Here is an 18018-nt window from a genome sequence, read left to right on the forward strand (position 1 = left end):
GAACATCTTTAGAATCAACATTAATAGGAATAGAGATGATTTTCTGAATAATGCAATCAAGAACCACCTCAGCAAGCTTATCATAATCCCAATAGTTATCAGCGATAAAGTAATTAACCTTAACATTCGCATTGGAAGTAGAATTAATAAGAGAATCAATAGAAACAGAATTTAACCATTAATCCTGCCAGAAAAAAAACATTACCACTTCCAAGACCCCAAGAGAGATGATGCTCCACATCCTACTTATCTTACACATCCTTTGCCAAACTTTAGAATATCTAATATTAAAAGAACAAGTAGAAGGATGCTTCCCAAAACAATACTTAGAATACATAAACTTAGCCCATAAGGACGAGTTAGCACGAAAATTGAATCATAACTTATAAGAAAACGCATGGGCCAGGTCAACCATAGTTTTGCAGCCAAGACCACCCTCTTTTAAAATACCACAACACTTGTCCCATGAGGCCCAAGTAATTTTAGTGTTGCTAGAAGAGCCTTTCCAAAAAAACTTGTTAAGGATAATATCAATACGATTACACACCCATTTAGTGGGGAGCATAGTTTGAAAGGAATAAATAGAAAGAGAATAAAGCACATTTCTAATGAGGGTAAGCTTACCCCTATAACTCAAAAAATTAGACTCCCAGGACATGAGTTTATACTGAACCGAAGAAGTTAAATCATTAAACAAAAAAGATTTTTTTCAACCTTTAAATAGATGAATACCAAGATACTTGATAGGTAATTGCCATGCACAAAACCAGTCAAGTCCTTAATAACTGAGATATGATTCATCTTCATATTATTAGAAATAATAAAACAACTTTTAAGATTATTTAAGGACAAACCACTAATAGTGTAAAAATCATGGAAAAAATCAATAAGTTTATTAATATTATTACGGGAAACATTCATGAAAATGATAAAATCATCAGTAAAGTAGAGGTGAGAAATAGGGAAACCCCCCTTGGTTCTGAAATACATGTTGTTGTGAATTTCAAACATGTTTGCAATACTCCTAGAAAGATAATCAACATCAATAATGAACAACGCAGGGGACATAGGGTCACCTTGCCTTAAGCCATGAGAAGAATTAAAAAAACCATCACTCTTGCCATTGATAAGCAAAGAAAAATAGGATCCCTCAATACAATTTTTAATCAGATTAATAAAATCTAAATTAAACCCAAAAGATTGCACGATGTTATACACTACAAGAAAATGGGTCAATAGCGACAAAAAAATTAGAGACAAAAAAATTTTGGTCCCAAAAGTAAGGGTGACCTCTAAATAATAAGGAATATAGATATTAGCCACCGAAAAGGAAAATTGGCAGCTAAATTTGTCACTAAAAGTCTAGAGATTTATCTTTTACAAATATGTACATGTTATTTTAGTGACTAATTATTCTTTTTAAAAGTGTACATAATACATTTTTAAAATATCATTAACATTTTATTGTTGACCTCATTATTCGAGGTCAATTTCCCCGGAATTAATCTCTAACACCTAGGTCTTCATAGCCTAATGTAGACGTCGTCTTTAGGATTTTTCTTAGGTGGATACCCAACGCCATAGCATCGACTCGACCTTTTGACTCGACCTAAGTCATGAAAATTTAGCTAAATTAGAGAGTATGTTGACCTTGTTTTTCCCTCCTTCCTATACCACCTTCTAAACACCTTAAAACTATAGCATTTTCTTTAGATCTTATCTCCATACATTCCACTAACACTCCAAAGTCATTCTAGCTCCTCAATAAACACTTAAGCCCCTCTACTAACATAATATTTTAAGACTAATTATATTTATTCAAGTTAAATCACATAGACCTAGACTTGAAATTTTCCCATTTTGGTCTCCAAATCTCATGAAACTTCACTAAACACTCCATATCATAACTAAATATATTTCCCTAACATTCCCAAGAGGTTACATGCCTTGGATCCTCCATCATAAAAGTCTCCATATTTGAATCCATGATGAGAGCTCTAGGGTTGGCCATAACTTAATCCTTTGGCTAACCCCTTTTTTTTAACCTCCAACTTAATAAAATTATTCTTACTTCTCAAGAGTGTTTGCCATATCATTTGTATCCCACCACAATAATAAGATGCCTTGGATTCCCTTTCCCAAGGCTATATTAAGGAAAGTGATAGAGAATGAAGATAGTAAAAAAATGCTTCATGCGGCTTCCCAAAGACCATATTTATAGGTAAGTCATTATACTAACATATAAGATGTGATCAAATCAATATGGCTAGCCAATAATGATATGAAATAATGTCAAGTCAAAATATTAAATTCCTTCGTTCTTTGGAATATGTTCAAAAAGATAAGGGAATCAATAGATTAAGTGTACGATTGAAGTTTTTTGGTTGAGACCAAGATAAATTGGCTAACTAAAAGTTTCTAGAATATTGAACTCGCTAGAAAGAACTTAATCAAGGTAGTCCGATGAAGGTGCTCGATTCAAGGTCAAAGGTATACTTAGTCAACTTGCATAAGGAACATGGCCTCAAGGGCTGATTAGTTCAGTTTGTCAAACCTATTCACATAGCTACTTGCTGGAGCTCAATTAAACTATGTGTAGTAGGCCTGTGATTTCACACAAATCGGCTTCTTATTTAGAAATGACAAATGCGTGTTTAATGAAATTAAATAGCAACAATTAAAAATAATCATTTTTTTATGAGCCTTCTTTGATATTGTCTATATTATTAAAAAATAAAAAAATTAGATTTTATTTATCTTTTTCGTTTGTATTCTCTCATTTCTTATTCATTCTTGTCAGTAAAATTCATGCATTTTTGACATATAAAATTAGGTTAAATGGTCATGAATGTTGTTTTTATATGAGGTTTTATAAAAAAATTTGGAGATATACATACATACCACCATATACTACTCTATTTACATATTTAACATTTAAAACTTTAAAATTACATACATACCACTCAAAGTTCATTTTCATATCAAATATGATTATATGAGCGGTAGAAATGAAATATATGAGTGATAGGAAGGAAATATGCGTGGTATATTTGATATTAAAATAATTTAGGATATTATGTATGCAATATTAAAATTTTGGGTGTTAGATATATAAATATGATGGTATAAAATAATATGTATGTAAACTTTCCAAAAAAAAATTATAATTAAAATGAATATATAAAAAGTTAATTCTATCTTTGTTATTTTTTTCTTTCTTTGCAATGTAGGATACCAAAATAAATGATAAGACATTAATGTTATTCCAATAAATTATCTCACTGAGATCTTATAAAAATATGATGATTTATTTTGGTTTATATAATTCTTCTGAAGATCGAAAAAAATCTACTTAGAGAATTTGAGCTATCAAAATTAATAAGAAATGAAAATCTACACGCCGATGTTTTTTTTTTTTACCTAAAGTTTTCTTCCAAATATACTGCAAAACCCGAAGATAGCGGGCGATGCGGACCGCCACAAAAGCATGGTCTTTTTTGCCCCTGAAAGAGTTTATTTAGGGCAACAGTGCGAGGGTATTTTAGTAAATATAATATCCGATCCTTACTTAACACCATCGCACCTCTAAAGGTGGATTCGAGGACGGAAGGAACTAGGGTTTCTATCAAGGAGCAGGGTTAGGGTTTCGTTTCATCTGTTTACCAATCAGAGCTGTAGAACGAAGCCGTTGATTCGTCGGTTGGTTTCTTTTCGCTAGATCCAGCGATGCCTCCCCGTGTGGTGAAGAAGACCGGCCCGGGAAGAAGACCGGCAGCGAGAGCTACGAAGACTGTCGTAAAGCAGCTGCAAAACCAGCCCGATGCAACTCAGGATGCGGAGAATGTCGAGAAGGTTGAGTTGAAGAAGGAGGTTCTGTCGGAAGAGATCGTGGAGATCAAGTTGGAGAATAAATCAGCGGAGGTTGTGAAATCGGTCCATGGATCTGTTGTTATAGGTCTGTTTGTCATGTTCTTTATCTTACCAAAACCCTTCTTGTTTTATTTGCCATCAAGAGCTACATGCATGTTTCGTAATATGTTTCTGAGATTATTAGTGAAGGTGTGATGCATCATCTAATTCCACGTTCCTTTTAAAGGATGATTATGCTGAGCAACATCAAAGCGCTACCCTTTCTAGTTTTTTTTTTTTTATTATGCTTATTTATCTTACCAAAGCCCTTTGTTTTTTTTTGGTCATCAACCCCGACATTCATATTTTGTATAGTGCCTCTCAGATTATTTGTGAAAGTCTGGTGTATCGTCTGGTTCTAGGTTTCTGATCTAGGATGATTGAGTTGAGCAACGTCCCGGACTTATGTTTTCAAGATTTTGTTTATTTATGCTTGAATGTGAAAAATGTCTAACTATTTTCTTTGCGTGTTTCTTTCCTGGTTTTTTAAAATTTGAAACTATATTTTCTTCCAATTATTTGACATGAGATGCATGCTTTTCACTTTTAAAATTTAGATAATTAAGTGTTCTTTTAAGTTGTAAAACTACAGTGCTGAGCAATATATCTTTAGGGGCTGTTTGGTAGAATTTAGGATTTCATTTAAGTAGGATTTCGTAAATCCTCCAAATCCCGGATTTACGAAATCCTGAGGGGTTAAATCCTGAAAACTGCTTGGTAACATTCATGATAAATCTAGTTAAATCCTTTGTGACTGTTTGGCTGTTCATTTTAGGATTTAAGGCGGTTAAAAAGTTGACATACTTTATTAGGATAATTAAAGCACGACAAGAAAAGTTTAAATAAAATATAACAAAACTTTATTAATACTAATTAATTATTTAATTATTATTTATAATATTTTATAATAATTTTTTTATTTTAGATCATATTTAGAATTTTCCGTCCACGGAGGATTTCGTTTACCGTGAGATTTGGATTTGCATTTTAGGCCGTTTGGCTGGATTTCGCCCAAATCCGGCCTTAAATCCGCCTAAATCCGCATACCAAACAGCCCCTTAGTCTTAAAGTAAACTAATACGGGATAGTTTAGATATGCATTAATTGGTTGGTTTACATTGTAAGGCGATGAATATCATTTTATGGCAATGCAAACTGTTATGTGGTTTTACTCCCACATTGTTTTTAAAATTTTAGATGCTGAAAAAATGCAGATCAGCATACAATTGTTATGCTGTTGAAAATTGGAGAGCATAAGTACATAACATTTATTATTTATTATGGTAGAATTGTTTGTAAGCTCATGTATGATCAGGATGAAGTTTTTTTTCTGGTTTTTGTAAAAATACCAGGCCTGCTTTCATTGGTTACTTAGATTTAATGATTAACTGTTATCTTTTTAATTAGATAATGAAACAACATTAGAATATTTTTAAAGTTTATTAATATTCAAATAAATTAAAGTTTATCATAGTACAAGCAGTGGAATGAAAATTTTTGAGATGACTCTTGTACTCTATGTCAAATATGGGTGTTGCGATTCATCACTCAAAATTATTGTTTCTAGATCTTTCTAAAAAAATGCTCATTGTTATTTAAGAATCTCAGGTTACATACAATTAGCTACTGAATTCTTATGTGGAAAAGCTGAAAAGTTTTCTAAGGATGGTGACCTCATTAAGGCATTAAAATTATCTTGGGTTTTGGGCTTCATTTTATTTTCAATTTAATCTTTTTTTTTTCAAATGGGTTATTCTACTGTTTATTTTTTGGATTCTCTTGTGTCCTACGCTCTTTTTGGGTTCAACGCTTCATCATCTTCGACCAAAATTCTTGTTCATTTTCTTTGATTGGATAAATATACGACAGGTTCTTTGTAGGTATTTCTTGATTGAAGGGGATGTCCATGAAGCATTGTTATTTACCTTGTAAAGCATCTTGGTGTTCGATTTTAATTATGGATTCATTTATTCAGTGGGATAAAAACTGCATTGCACATTCGTATGCGCTGTTATGATTAAGAATTTTTTTTTGTATGATCTTCTCAAATATATGCTAGTCTTTTTCCTCCTCTTTCTTTTCCCAATATTTGTGGTCACATCAATATAACTTTAGCATTATTTTCTAATATTTTTATCGTATTTAGTTTTTCTTTAGCCTTTCATTTATGATGATGCATGTTAGTGCTTGCTTGATACCATCCTTTCCATGAACCTTTGTTACATGCTAAGTTGAAATTGTGTGAATTTCCTGCTTTATATTGAAGAGGGTCCAAAGTATATTACGGAGGAGGATGATAAAGGTGAGCGCCTAGAATTGGATGACAATGAGCCAGAGTATGAAGAGGAAGCTACGGTTGACTATGATGACAGGATGATTGATGATGATGGCCAAGAGGTGGATGAAAGCGAAGAGGAGGTTGAGGAAGGTGATGTGGTTGAAGAGGAAGAAGGGGATGTGCTTGTTGAGGAGATTGAGGATGGTGGAGAAGATGTTGAGGATGAAGAGGACCATGAAAACATTGAGGAGGAACATGAGGTTGATGGAGAGGAGGAAGAGCATCATGAATTGGTTAAAGAGCGACGCAAACGGAAAGAGTTTGAAGTCTTTGTTGGAGGTTTGGACAAGGATGCCACTGAAGATGATCTTCGAAAAGTCTTCAATGAAGTTGGTGAGATCACTGAAGTCCGGCTCCTGATGAATCCTCACACAAAGAAGAACAAAGGCTTTGCATTCCTGCGTTTTGCATCTGTGGACCAAGCAAAACGTGCTGTTGCAGAACTCAAGAATCCAGTTGTATGTGATCTGCTATTGAACAACCTGTTTTATCGATATGAATATTGTATTTTTTAGTGAAAAATATGTTGATGCTTCAACAATGGTGCAGATAAATGGTAAACAATGTGGTGTTGCTCAAAGTCAAGACAGTGATACACTTTTTCTGGGGAATATTTGCAAGACCTGGACAAAGGAACATGTCAGAACACTTAAGTTTATTCTTTGTTCTTTTGCTTGTATACTGCCTAGTTTTTTTGTCATTATTTTGATTTTTTGCAAAATACTTCAGTTGAAGGAGAAATTGAAGCATTTTGGGATAGATAACATTGAAGATTTGGTGTTGGTCGAAGATGCTAGTAATGAGGGGATGAATCGTGGGTTTGCTTTCTTGGAATTTTCTTCTCGTTCTGATGCCATGGATGCTTATAGACGTTTGCAAAAGAGGGATGTAGTGTTTGGAGTTGATCGATCTGCAAAAGTTGCGTTTGCTGATTCATTTATTGAACCTGATGATGAGATTATGTCACAGGTACTTCAGCTGAGTTATGTTAATCAGTCATGATGTTCATTTGTAGGATTGAGAATCTTTTGTTTTCTTAATTATATAATTTTAGAATCTTTTGTTTTATCTTGAGAATCAATCTCTTTTGTTGTTTTAACAATTTTTTTTTGCACCGTGTAGCAATTTTATTTATATGATATCATGTTGGATCAGTGAAGCTTTTATTTTCTAAGCTTTTGATTCTGAAGTCAAAGTTAATGAAGAACTTAGACTTTTGAAAAGTCTTTTAGAAGTCTTTTCTTTTGCAGGTAAAAACTGTTTTTCTTGATGGAATTCCACCTGCATGGGATGAAGAAAGAGTCAAGGAGCATGTCAAGAAATTTGGTAAGATTGAGAAAATTGAGCTTGCTCGTAACATGCCAGCTGCGAAGAGAAAGGATTTTGGATTTGTTACTTTTGATATACATGAGGCTGCTGTTGCATGTGCTGAAGGCATTAACAATGTAGAGCTTGGTGAAGGAGATAACAAGGTATGCCTTAAGTTTTATTGTCTGCTTTTCTTGTGTGCACGATTTTTAGGTTTTTGTAATTTGTATATATATGTGAATGAAAACTTTTTTTTTTTAATATTTTAGGTGAAGGTCAGAGCTAGATTGTCTAGGCCTCTTCAAAGAGGTCGAGGAAAGCGTGTTTCTCGTGGGGATTTTAGGATTAGCCATGTTCCTACTCGAGATATTCGTGCAACTTGGAGTCGTGCACCTGTTCGTAGGCTACCCCTACGAGCATCTAGAGGAAGCATTGGGCGTGGGGCACCAGTTGGTGTTCGTGGTGTACCTATTGGTGGTCGCGGACCAAAGAGGCCCATAGGTTTGAGAGAAAGACGAAATATTGTAGCATTTTCAGAGAGAACCAGGCACTTACCTCCGCCAGATCGGTCCTATGGTCGAAGGCCATCGAGTATGCAGTTGTTATGCTCTTACTAGATAACCTGCTTTTATCTTTTATTGGAGCTAAAAGAGCTATTATTACATTTATGAAAACAGTTCCAGTGTACCCTAAGAGCATTTCTAAGAGGAACTATGATCGGCGTGATGAACTTGCTCGCAGAAGTAGAACCATTGTTGAATATGGTTCAAGGATTCCCACTGAGAGGCGGCCATCATATGAAGATGATTATTCTAGGGGGGGAGGATACTCAGACATCCCTCCTCGGACTTTGTCCCGTTCAGCTGAAAGGAGACCATATGTTGATGAAGGATATGGCAGAAAGCTTGAAAGAGCTCTTCCATCTTATAGAGAAGGACGCAGCCGAGATTATGATTCTATTTCTGGATCCAAGCGTCCATATTCAGATCTGGTGGCTACCCATTTACTATTTTTTTTTTCTACCAAGTCCTATTTACTTCCTGTTAATAACCTTGAAGCTTTGTATTGTCTAAGGATGACACACATCCTCGTTATGCGGATGTAAGCATGAGGCAGTCAAGGGCAAGATTAGATTATGGTGCTAGCGGTGGTTCAGCTCAGTATGATGATAGCTATAATGATAGGTCTGCATTTTGTTACCTAACTTGGATGATTGGACATGCAATTTTTCTTATAATATTTGTTACATATGCAAACCTTTCTCATATTGTATACTTTACACAGATTGGGACGTTCTCATATAGGATATGGCAGTAGCCGCAGCTCTATCTCTGGACGTGATTCCCATGGGCTATATGGAGGCCGCCATGGAATGGGCTACAGTAGTGGTTTACATCTGCAGAATTCTTGCATTTGGATTTATTTAAGTTAATCTGTTTACTCAACTGCTTATGTTTTTATTTAGACTCGGTAGGTGGCAGTGATGTTGATGGGCTGTACTCATCATCAAGCTACAGCAGCAGTTATCTATCTCGTGGTTCTGATGTAAACTCTATGAACCTTTCATGTTTTTACAATGCAACTCTTATGATCACTTTACCTACCTATTATTGCCTTGATTTTAGGTTGGAGGAAGCTCTTACTCTATGTACTCTGGTCGTAGCTTGGGTGGCGCTGGTTATTTGCGTGGTAGTGGCTCTGGGTCATACTACTAAGGTGCACAAACTTTTGCTCTGTTTTCTTATTTTTCCCCTTTTCTTTTCTGTATGTGTGAGTTTACCGGGCTAGTCCTATAGCTAACTATAGACTATCATTGCAAGTCACTTTCAGAGGTATCATGATGCTATAAATAGCAGAAAGTTTGGTGCATATGGGGTTTTCATGATCACATGGGTTTGTCTTGACACAGATTTTACATCAGAAGGATGGTGTAGGCTGGGCACCGTTGGAAGCTTCTGGATTTTGGTGCCTGCACAAATGGACTTAGTGTGTTATTACAACAAGCTTGTAGAATTTGCTTCCACTGAGAAGCTTCTTGGACTTGAGGACTTTTAAGCTTTAATCCGTGGAGATATTTTAACGAGGATTTGTTGGAGAGTTCATTATGTTTGTAAGGATACATAAGTTTTTCAGTTTACTAAACCAAGAGACAAGTATGGTAATGTATTGCATTGCTTATTATTTCTATTACTGCTAAGATCTCGACATGATGGACAATGAGCTTTGCATTTTAAGCTTTTCTATAAAGTACACACATCTGGCAATGCTAAAGCATTGAGGCGCTGGACAATGCAGAATGTTAAAGAGGTATAGGAATTAGCATTGCAATCATATTTATAAAGGAGTCTGAAGTGACAGCGAATGCTACTAAGGCGGTATTGCACATTATCTCTTTTCCTGCATAGATTTTCATGTGAATGTCAGATTTTTAAGGAAAAGTTTGATTTCATAGGATAATATTTGCATTGCTGTTATTCATCCCCAAAGGATTTTCAGTAGTTTTGGCCGCAACATTGGACATTGGCTTTGTTCTTGTTAGTTTCAAAAGGTTTTGGAGACTTTTTGTTGTATATTGTCTACTCTGATTGGATTATGAAGCTTGACATACGCAAATTATCCCACAACTAGGAACTTGTGAATTGCAATTGTCACATCTGGGATGCTAAAAATGAATTCAAGTAGAAGAATTATCACCCCTCTTGAGCAGTTTATGCTCATACGAAGTAATTTTTGGGATCCTATGGAATGCAAAAGCCATACTTGTTCTTAAATGCTTCTGCCATGCATTTAAAAGTTGCATTTATAGATGGGAGTTGGACGTTTTTTTCATTCTTTAACTACAGAGCACTCTACCTTCCTACATGTTATTACCGTTATTATAAAATGCTGTCCATTTCTTAAAGCTCAACTTGATCAAAGTATTTGATTACTCGTCAATATAAACGACAGAACTCTGGATATGGGGTGATATGATGCTCAAGATGAATGTTGTAACTTGTAACAAGTTTCATAAGTACCAATTCAAGAATTAATGAATGGATGAGTTCCATGAATAAGTTGAACATTTAAGATGCAGTATGGCGTGGGATGGAAGAGATTTGTTCGAAATTTGCACGTGTTAGCTTGGAAGCTACTTTCTTTAATTGATCAATGTTGTCTGATAGTTTCCTGCAAGGTTTCCAGAATTCTTAATGATGTCGATATAGTTACTTAGGCTCAGATTAGACTTTATAGGACTAGAAGTTCAAATATGCTAGTTATACCTCTTAGAGCAGCCACAAAAATAAACTTTTTTTTTTTCTTTAGAGTGGGTATAATGCTGTTATTTATGTTCATCTATGGTAAATGAATAAGGGTGTTGCTTTATTTGATTTAATACCTGGCAAATGAATCTTCAGATGCACTCTTTATCACTCAATATATATTTATGGTTAAAATATTAGTGATTAGTATTTTCATTTTGACTGATTTAGTGATTTGACTATTTCCGTTATACCTGATTTATGTTTTTTATTGGAGTAATTTTGCTGGTGTGGATTTGCTAATGGCATTGGGTAAATATTTGAATGGCTGGACTCAGTACTCGTATATTGAGTTGTTTTAAAAGCAGGCATTGGGTGAGGCATTTTACATTTCATGGGCAAGGCATAAGCTCCACAAATCCTTTATTCTTAAGAACTTACAAATATAGAAATATGTTTGCAAGTAAAAAACAGATGAAGGATAAAATGAAATTCAGAATAATACAAACAAATTGCATAAAGTTATTATTCTTTATGTAATAATATAGAAGCTTACATAAAATCGCATTTCACTATTATCTCTAAGTTTTGTGGTCCAATTGACATAAATATGTAAAGTTAAAAGAAATTAAATTTAAAATCAAGCGAACAATATATCAGTTTCACTTCTCAAGTCTTCATTCTCTAACCAAGGTATACAAGTTAGATTTTGATGCAGGTTTAAGTTTCGAAAACTTAAGTGTCAGGATCAATTTCTACTTTATTTTTATCATCTTTGAAACTATTATCAACTTGGGGTGCGACAAATGAGTTAGGGATTATACATTGAATTATGTCAAATTTTACTTCTGTTAAATTATTTGTCCTTAATAGAAACTGAGATTTAATTTATTTGGCTCCTATATTTAACGAAAAAAATAAAAAACATTGCTCCCAGTGAGTCTCCCTCGAAAGAGATCAAATTCCCCCTTCATGTCTTGCTTAACCTTTTATTGGGTAAGCTCTAAACCTCTAAGGCACACGTGTAATTCTCTTTTCAAAATATGGAGTGTAATGCCAATCAGAGCATTATATGAAATACTTTTTTTAAATAGATGTTTTATGTCTATTCAGACATGTAGTATTTCTACTCTATTGATTTGAGAACTCTTTTTTTCTCACTGGCGCATGCTTCATACAATTCCATAATGGAGGGAGCTATTTGCCATCATAGCGAACTTGTTGGTGGGGTAGTATGTTATGAGACGCAACATTGCAGGTCGCATGCCTCAGTAAAGCTAGCTATATTTCCATTGTTTAAAATTGCGTAGTATGAGGCTAGCCTTGAGGCTCGCCTCAGGGCAATTATAGTGGAAAACGCCTCGATGTTATGCCTCACACTTTTATTTATATGGCTAAAGCGACGGCTTGGCTAAGGCCTACCTCGCCCCATATCCCTAGCGCGAGGCTTACGCCTGACCCTATTTATATATGTTTTTTTATAAAAACTTATCTAAATCCTAAACTAAAGCCCTGAACAATGTAACTTGGATCTTTCATATGGACCACTTCAAGCGAGAAATTTGCAGCTTTATCTAGTGACGTGATCGACTCAGTCAATTGTTCAGGTTTATTCTCGTATATTTATTGTAACACCCTTCATGTACTGTTTCCTTATATTTGCATAGCTTAAATACGTACAATTTTTCCAATTACTTCAATTCGGCTGAATTAGTATATAGCTTTCTGGAAAGAAAGTGGCAGTGATAAGGAAACAGAGGAACAAATCATGCCCTCATGCACCCCGGAGCTGCTATAACTTTCTCTTGAATATCTGGATCTCCAGCCTGCCATTTTCGTTGCAACCATCACCGTCGTAGCCGCTGTTTGAAATCACTTGAAAGCTGGACACTAACACCACCACCTTGAAATTTTTTTTAGTATAATCTCATCTTTATGTTAATTAAAAACATTTAGGATAGAGGAAGGACTAAAATAAATGAAGAAGTAGATTGAGTCTTTGGACTTCATGAGAGACTAATTTGTTATGACGAGATCTCAAATAAAGTTCCACTTAGTGATGACAGAGCATATATTTTCTAAGTTTTTGCCAACTATTTAAGCTTTCTTTAGGAATTAAATATGAATATGTAGGGAACTAAGAAAGAAGGAATTTGGAGTTAAATTTGATATTATATGACAATTTTATGCCATTCCTGTATTTAATATTGTTTTGCTCTAGTAATATTTAAATTTTAATTCTATTTCATGTAATTTATCATTTGTCACCTTATGTATTGTGCAATTTTTTTTGTTTCATAAGTATGTTAATTTGTTACTTCATAGTTCAATAGAAAGTTAATGTCATTCTCTAAAATATTATTTTATTATTATATAAAAAATCTCTTTTACCCTTTATTTTGACGTTACAAATTTTTTATTTTAATTTTAAGACTTATGCCTCAAAACACCTTGAGGCTTAAGCCTCCCCTCACGAACAAAAACATTGTAATACTTGATTGCGCAATTTTAAACCTTAACTTTTAGAGTGATCTACGCCAAATCATGTAAACACATTGATGCAAATTTGAATATATATATATATACTCATTGAAATGCAATACATGCTCATTGGGACAAGAAAATGAACAGCAGGAGAATAGGTTTTAATTTAGTAAAATTTTATTAACTTTTTTCAATTTTAGTTAATTTTTATATGCGTTATGAATTTTTGTTTTAGTTTTATCAAAAGCATGCTATTATGTTGGATCCCTACAGAGAGACAAGGTTATGTTAAGTAATTTCTATGCTAGTTTAGGTTGTAATTATAGTCTAGTTATAGGGATGATCCATCTTCTATGGATTGGTCTGTATATAGACACATACATGCGCCTATAACTGCAATTCAAAGACCTCTTCATGCACTAACTATCATTGGTTATCCTCACGTCTAACGGTGCCCTACTTTCCATTGTCTTCGTCTATTTGTATATGGGTCTTGCAGTTTTTATTAGCGCACTAGTGAACCATCCCAAAATAATGCTTGATATGATCTTAAGTTTTAAATCTTGTGGGTAGATCTAGATTGCCAACTTTGGTCTCTTTTATTTTTGTTAATTTAGCTGAGGTTATGTGATTATAAATGCAAGAATACTTAAATATATAAAATTAATTCCAATAAATATTTTTTGAATATTTTATTTTCTCATTATGCTTGATTGTTGGTTAGATGTGAATCTAAACATTGTTTTTCACTCATCTCCTTGCATTCTTACTTGATATATCTTGCTCAGATCCACTTTTTAAAATATTATGGCTCCTATTATCATAACTAACACATCATCCTTAGATGTACGAAATATCAAAACTGCATCAGGTCTCGCAAACTCTCTGAAATTCTATTTTAAGCAACTCATCTACCTATCTTTTAAGTTAGATGTTCATTTGGCATGTCTTTTACTTAAGTTCTTTTGAGATATTAAAAATCGTAGTAACTCACGATCAGTGTTTAAAACAAATTCCTTTTGAATAAGATAACATCTCCAAAATTTCAGGGCCTGGATAATTACATAAAATTCCACATCATATGTTAAATATTGAGATCGAGAATCATTTATTTTCACTCATGTAAGCAATGGGTCGACCTTCTTGACTAAGTACAGCTCCTATGCCAATATGGGATGCATTGCAGTCCATCTCAAATATTTTATCTAAGTCTGATAAGCTAAGAATGGGAGGTTCTCTCATTTTTGTTTTTATCAGTTGAAAGGGTTGAAAGGCTTGTTTAGCTTCAAGTGTCCATTTAAAAATTCTCTTTTTAAGATAGATAGTGATGAGTGCAATTAAAGTACTGAAGTTTTTTATGAACCTATGATAAAAAGGATGCTAAACCATGAAATCCTTTAACTTCACTAATATTCTTCGGGGTAAGCCAGCTTTGGATAGCTTCAATTCTGACAGTATCTTCCTTAATACCATCAACAGAGACAATATATTCAAGAAAAGTTAAGCTTTGTGTCATGAAAGAAGACTTTTTTAAGTTGATGTACAAATTTTGCTCTCTTAAGGTTTGTAGGACTTATTCCACATGTTCACGATGTTCATTAGTGTGTTTACTATAAATTAGGATGTCGTCAAAATAGACTACCATGAATTTTCCAATGAAAGAACTTAAGATATGATTCATAGTCCTCATAAACGTGCTAGGGGCATTAGGACTTATCCGATAGCGAGGGATATTGGGTAAAGGTGCTCCAGGAATTAGGTCGATGTGGTGTTGAATATTTCAATTTTGACAATATTTACCTTAATACACCATCAACAAAGACAATATATCCAAGGAAAGTTAGCTTTGTGTCATGAAAGAAGACTTTTTTAAGTTGATGTACAAATTTTGCTCTCTTAAGGTTTGTAGGACTTATTCCACATGTTCACGATGTTCATTAGTGTGTTTACTATAAATTAGGATGTCGTCAAAATAGACTACCATGAATTTTCCAATGAAAGACCATAAGATATGATTCATAGTCCTCATAAACGTGCTAGGGGCATTTGATAATCCGAGAGCCATTCATATAATCCTTCTTTTGTTTTGGAAACTGTCTTTTCATCAGGTCGAATCCTTATTTGATGATATCCACTTCGCAACTCAATTTCGGAAAAAGACCTTTGCACCACTAAGCATGTCTAGCATTTCATCCAATCTGGGAATGGGAAACCTATATTTGATAGTTATCTTATTTATGGCTCTACTGTATACACACATCCACCAGGTTTTATCTTTTTTGGGTGTAAGCAAGTTTGGGACAGCACATAGACTCATACTTTCCTTAATCAAACCTTTGTGTAGAAGTTCAGTCACCTTTTTATGTAATTCATCGTGTTCAGTAGGACTCATCCGATAGCGAGGGAGATTGGGTAAAGGTGCTCCAAGAATTAGGTCGATGTGGTGTTGAATATCTCTCATGGGTGTCAAAGATTTTGGTAATTCATCAGTGGTTATATAAAAATATCCTTCAATCAAAGGTTGTATTGCCACGGGAATTTCAGAAGATTGTTCAGATTCTTTTCCTAACATCAAATAGACTATCTCATAATTTTTTAGCTCATTTGTATTGAGAAGTAATTCAGGAGTGGTTGCTTTTGATGTCGATTGGATGTTTTTGGTAGGAGGGCCAGGAATATTTTTCTTTGGGTACAAGGTGAATTCTTTGTTGTTTTGAGTGAAAGAGTAAGTATTCTTTTCCCCATTGTGAATTGTTTTGTGATCAAGTTGCCAAGGATGACCAAGTAAGATTTGACACACTTCAAAGGGCATAATGTCAGACACTACTTCTTTATAGGAGCTTCCAATTGAGAGGTTAATAATGCATTGTTGTGTGACAGGGACCTCTCCTTCTTTAAACCAGGTTATCTTGTAAGGTTTAGCAAGTGGTTTGGGTTTTAGCTTAAGTTTGTCTATCATTAGTTGAGATACAAAGTTTCCTTTAAATCAGCTTATTTTGTAGGGTTTAGCAAGTGGTTTGGTTCCACTTTCATTTAAGGAAGAAGCCGGTGGTGCTTGATTCTGATTAATACAAGCATCTATTTTTATTTTCTATATTGTCCATTACCATGTAAAATTTCTTTTGCAACAGTTTTTTTATTATTTTTTAATGTAATTTTTTTATATTTGAAATTTTTATGCTAAAAAATTATTTTACAATGCAATAAGAAAGCTGTCCTAAATGAAGCCAGAGTTGACTAATGAGGTCTAGTCTAGCAATATTCAAATTTTCAGAACTCCAGTTTGAGTTCTTTGGTTTGTTTCACTAATATCAATATAATTTAAATTTAATTCAAGTTTACCATTTATTTTCCAGGCTTGGACTTGGGTCATCAAAACCTTTCAATGTTAAATGTAATTTTTATTTATTTGAGCCCATCTGTGAGTCTGAGAGACCGAAAATCATTCAATATATTGGAGCCCGATTTTAGGTTCAATTACAAAAATTCTAACCGGTTGTTCAAGGGGACAAATTTTATAACTAGTTATTATTTTAAATTTATTAGCTATATAATCATTAAAAAAATTTACAAATGGCTAAAGTCGGCGCTTTACTTGAAGTTTACTAGGCCGTCCAAGGTCAATTAGGATGCGTCATGATACCTAATACATATTAGTACATAGTGATGATATACAATATATCAGTGACGTAAAAAAAAAAAATATCAGTGTTGTGACACGTCTTGATTGGCCTCTGGGTGGGATTTGGTGACCGCATGTGAAGAAGCACCGCAATCATTTTGCCAAAGTTTGCCTAGCTGAGAGTAAAATTCCTGTTTAGCTGCGGCTTGAAAGACTTTGCAGGGATGTAATATTTTTTTAGCCAATTGAAATGATTACCGAAATTGTTTTTTTTGAAGGTTTTTGAGTGCTAAGATCTGTAGAAATGTATTTTTTGAATTTTTTTTGGACACTAAGATCTGTAGATCTGAAATGTTTTATCTGTATAAATGTATTTTTTGAAAGGTTTGATTTGAAAATGTAGTTTTTGAAAATTTTGGCAGAAATGTATTTTTCGAAGTTTTTTGAATGCTAAGAGCTGTAGATCTGGCTGTATTATTACTTCCAAACATTGTTCGGGATCTGAATTTTTTTTTAAAGATTGGAGATATGTGGGTAGATTTTATGTTCCATGCTTCTCATATGGCTGAGGATTATTTTTTTCACAGATGTTATAGTTTTAGTTGGTTGAAAGTTTCGCGATCTTAACTGTTGGATTCATTCTACTTGAATGATTTAGGCTTACTGTTTTATAATACAAAAATTTACAGTTCAAAAAATTATTGTACAAAAAAATTGTTTTAAAAAATAATAAGAAAGCTGTCACAAATAAAGTCTAAGTGTAGGGTCAAAAAAAATATGAGATTGATCGTAGCAGCAGTTGTTGGCTGTTACTTGTATGCTGATTTTTAATTAATTAGTTATATAATTATGTTATAATTACTTTTAAGTATAAACTCATCAACTGTTTTATTACTTAAAATTGTAAATTTGAACTTTTATGATAAAATAATGTATTGGAAAATATAACGGAAAGAAATTAGTATGGTTTATAAAATGTTTAAAAAATAATGATTGATTTTTTAACCTAATTTTTAAGTATAATATTGTTTAAGATAAATTTTGAGGCAGCTGTAGTTTTTTGTTAGGTAAATGACATCGTAAACAGTTTTGGAGTAATAGGTTTATGTGCGGTT

The 18018-nt window shown here is 33.7% G+C and overlaps 1 protein-coding gene across 3 annotated transcripts; it reads left to right on the forward strand.

The window, feature by feature from the left end:
• The first annotated feature begins 3581 nt into the window (after nt 1-3581).
• LOC110093933 (heterogeneous nuclear ribonucleoprotein R) lies at nt 3582-17326 on the forward strand. 3 transcript variants are annotated; one of them, XM_020819012.2, is made up of 12 exons: nt 3582-3955; nt 6176-6705; nt 6797-6886; nt 6977-7216; nt 7498-7719; nt 7825-8146; nt 8233-8546; nt 8630-8739; nt 8840-8943; nt 9021-9100; nt 9181-9271; nt 16638-17326. In XM_020819012.2, the coding sequence occupies exons 1-11, from the start codon at nt 3727-3729 to the stop codon at nt 9268-9270; spliced, it is 2331 nt and encodes a 776-aa protein (XP_020674671.1). In that variant the 5' UTR covers nt 3582-3726; the 3' UTR covers nt 9271; nt 16638-17326. The 3 variants fall into 3 exon arrangements, with proteins under 3 accessions (XP_020674671.1, XP_020674665.1, XP_020674656.1); XM_020819006.2 differs by lacking the exon at nt 16638-17326 and adding an exon at nt 9386-9772; XM_020818997.2 differs by lacking the exon at nt 16638-17326 and adding an exon at nt 9465-9772.
• The last annotated feature ends 692 nt before the right edge of the window (nt 17327-18018 follow it).

Source organism: Dendrobium catenatum, unplaced genomic scaffold (genome assembly GCF_001605985.2).
Source record: "Dendrobium catenatum unplaced genomic scaffold, ASM160598v2 fragScaff_scaffold_542, whole genome shotgun sequence".
Taxonomy (NCBI): domain Eukaryota; kingdom Viridiplantae; phylum Streptophyta; class Magnoliopsida; order Asparagales; family Orchidaceae; genus Dendrobium; species Dendrobium catenatum.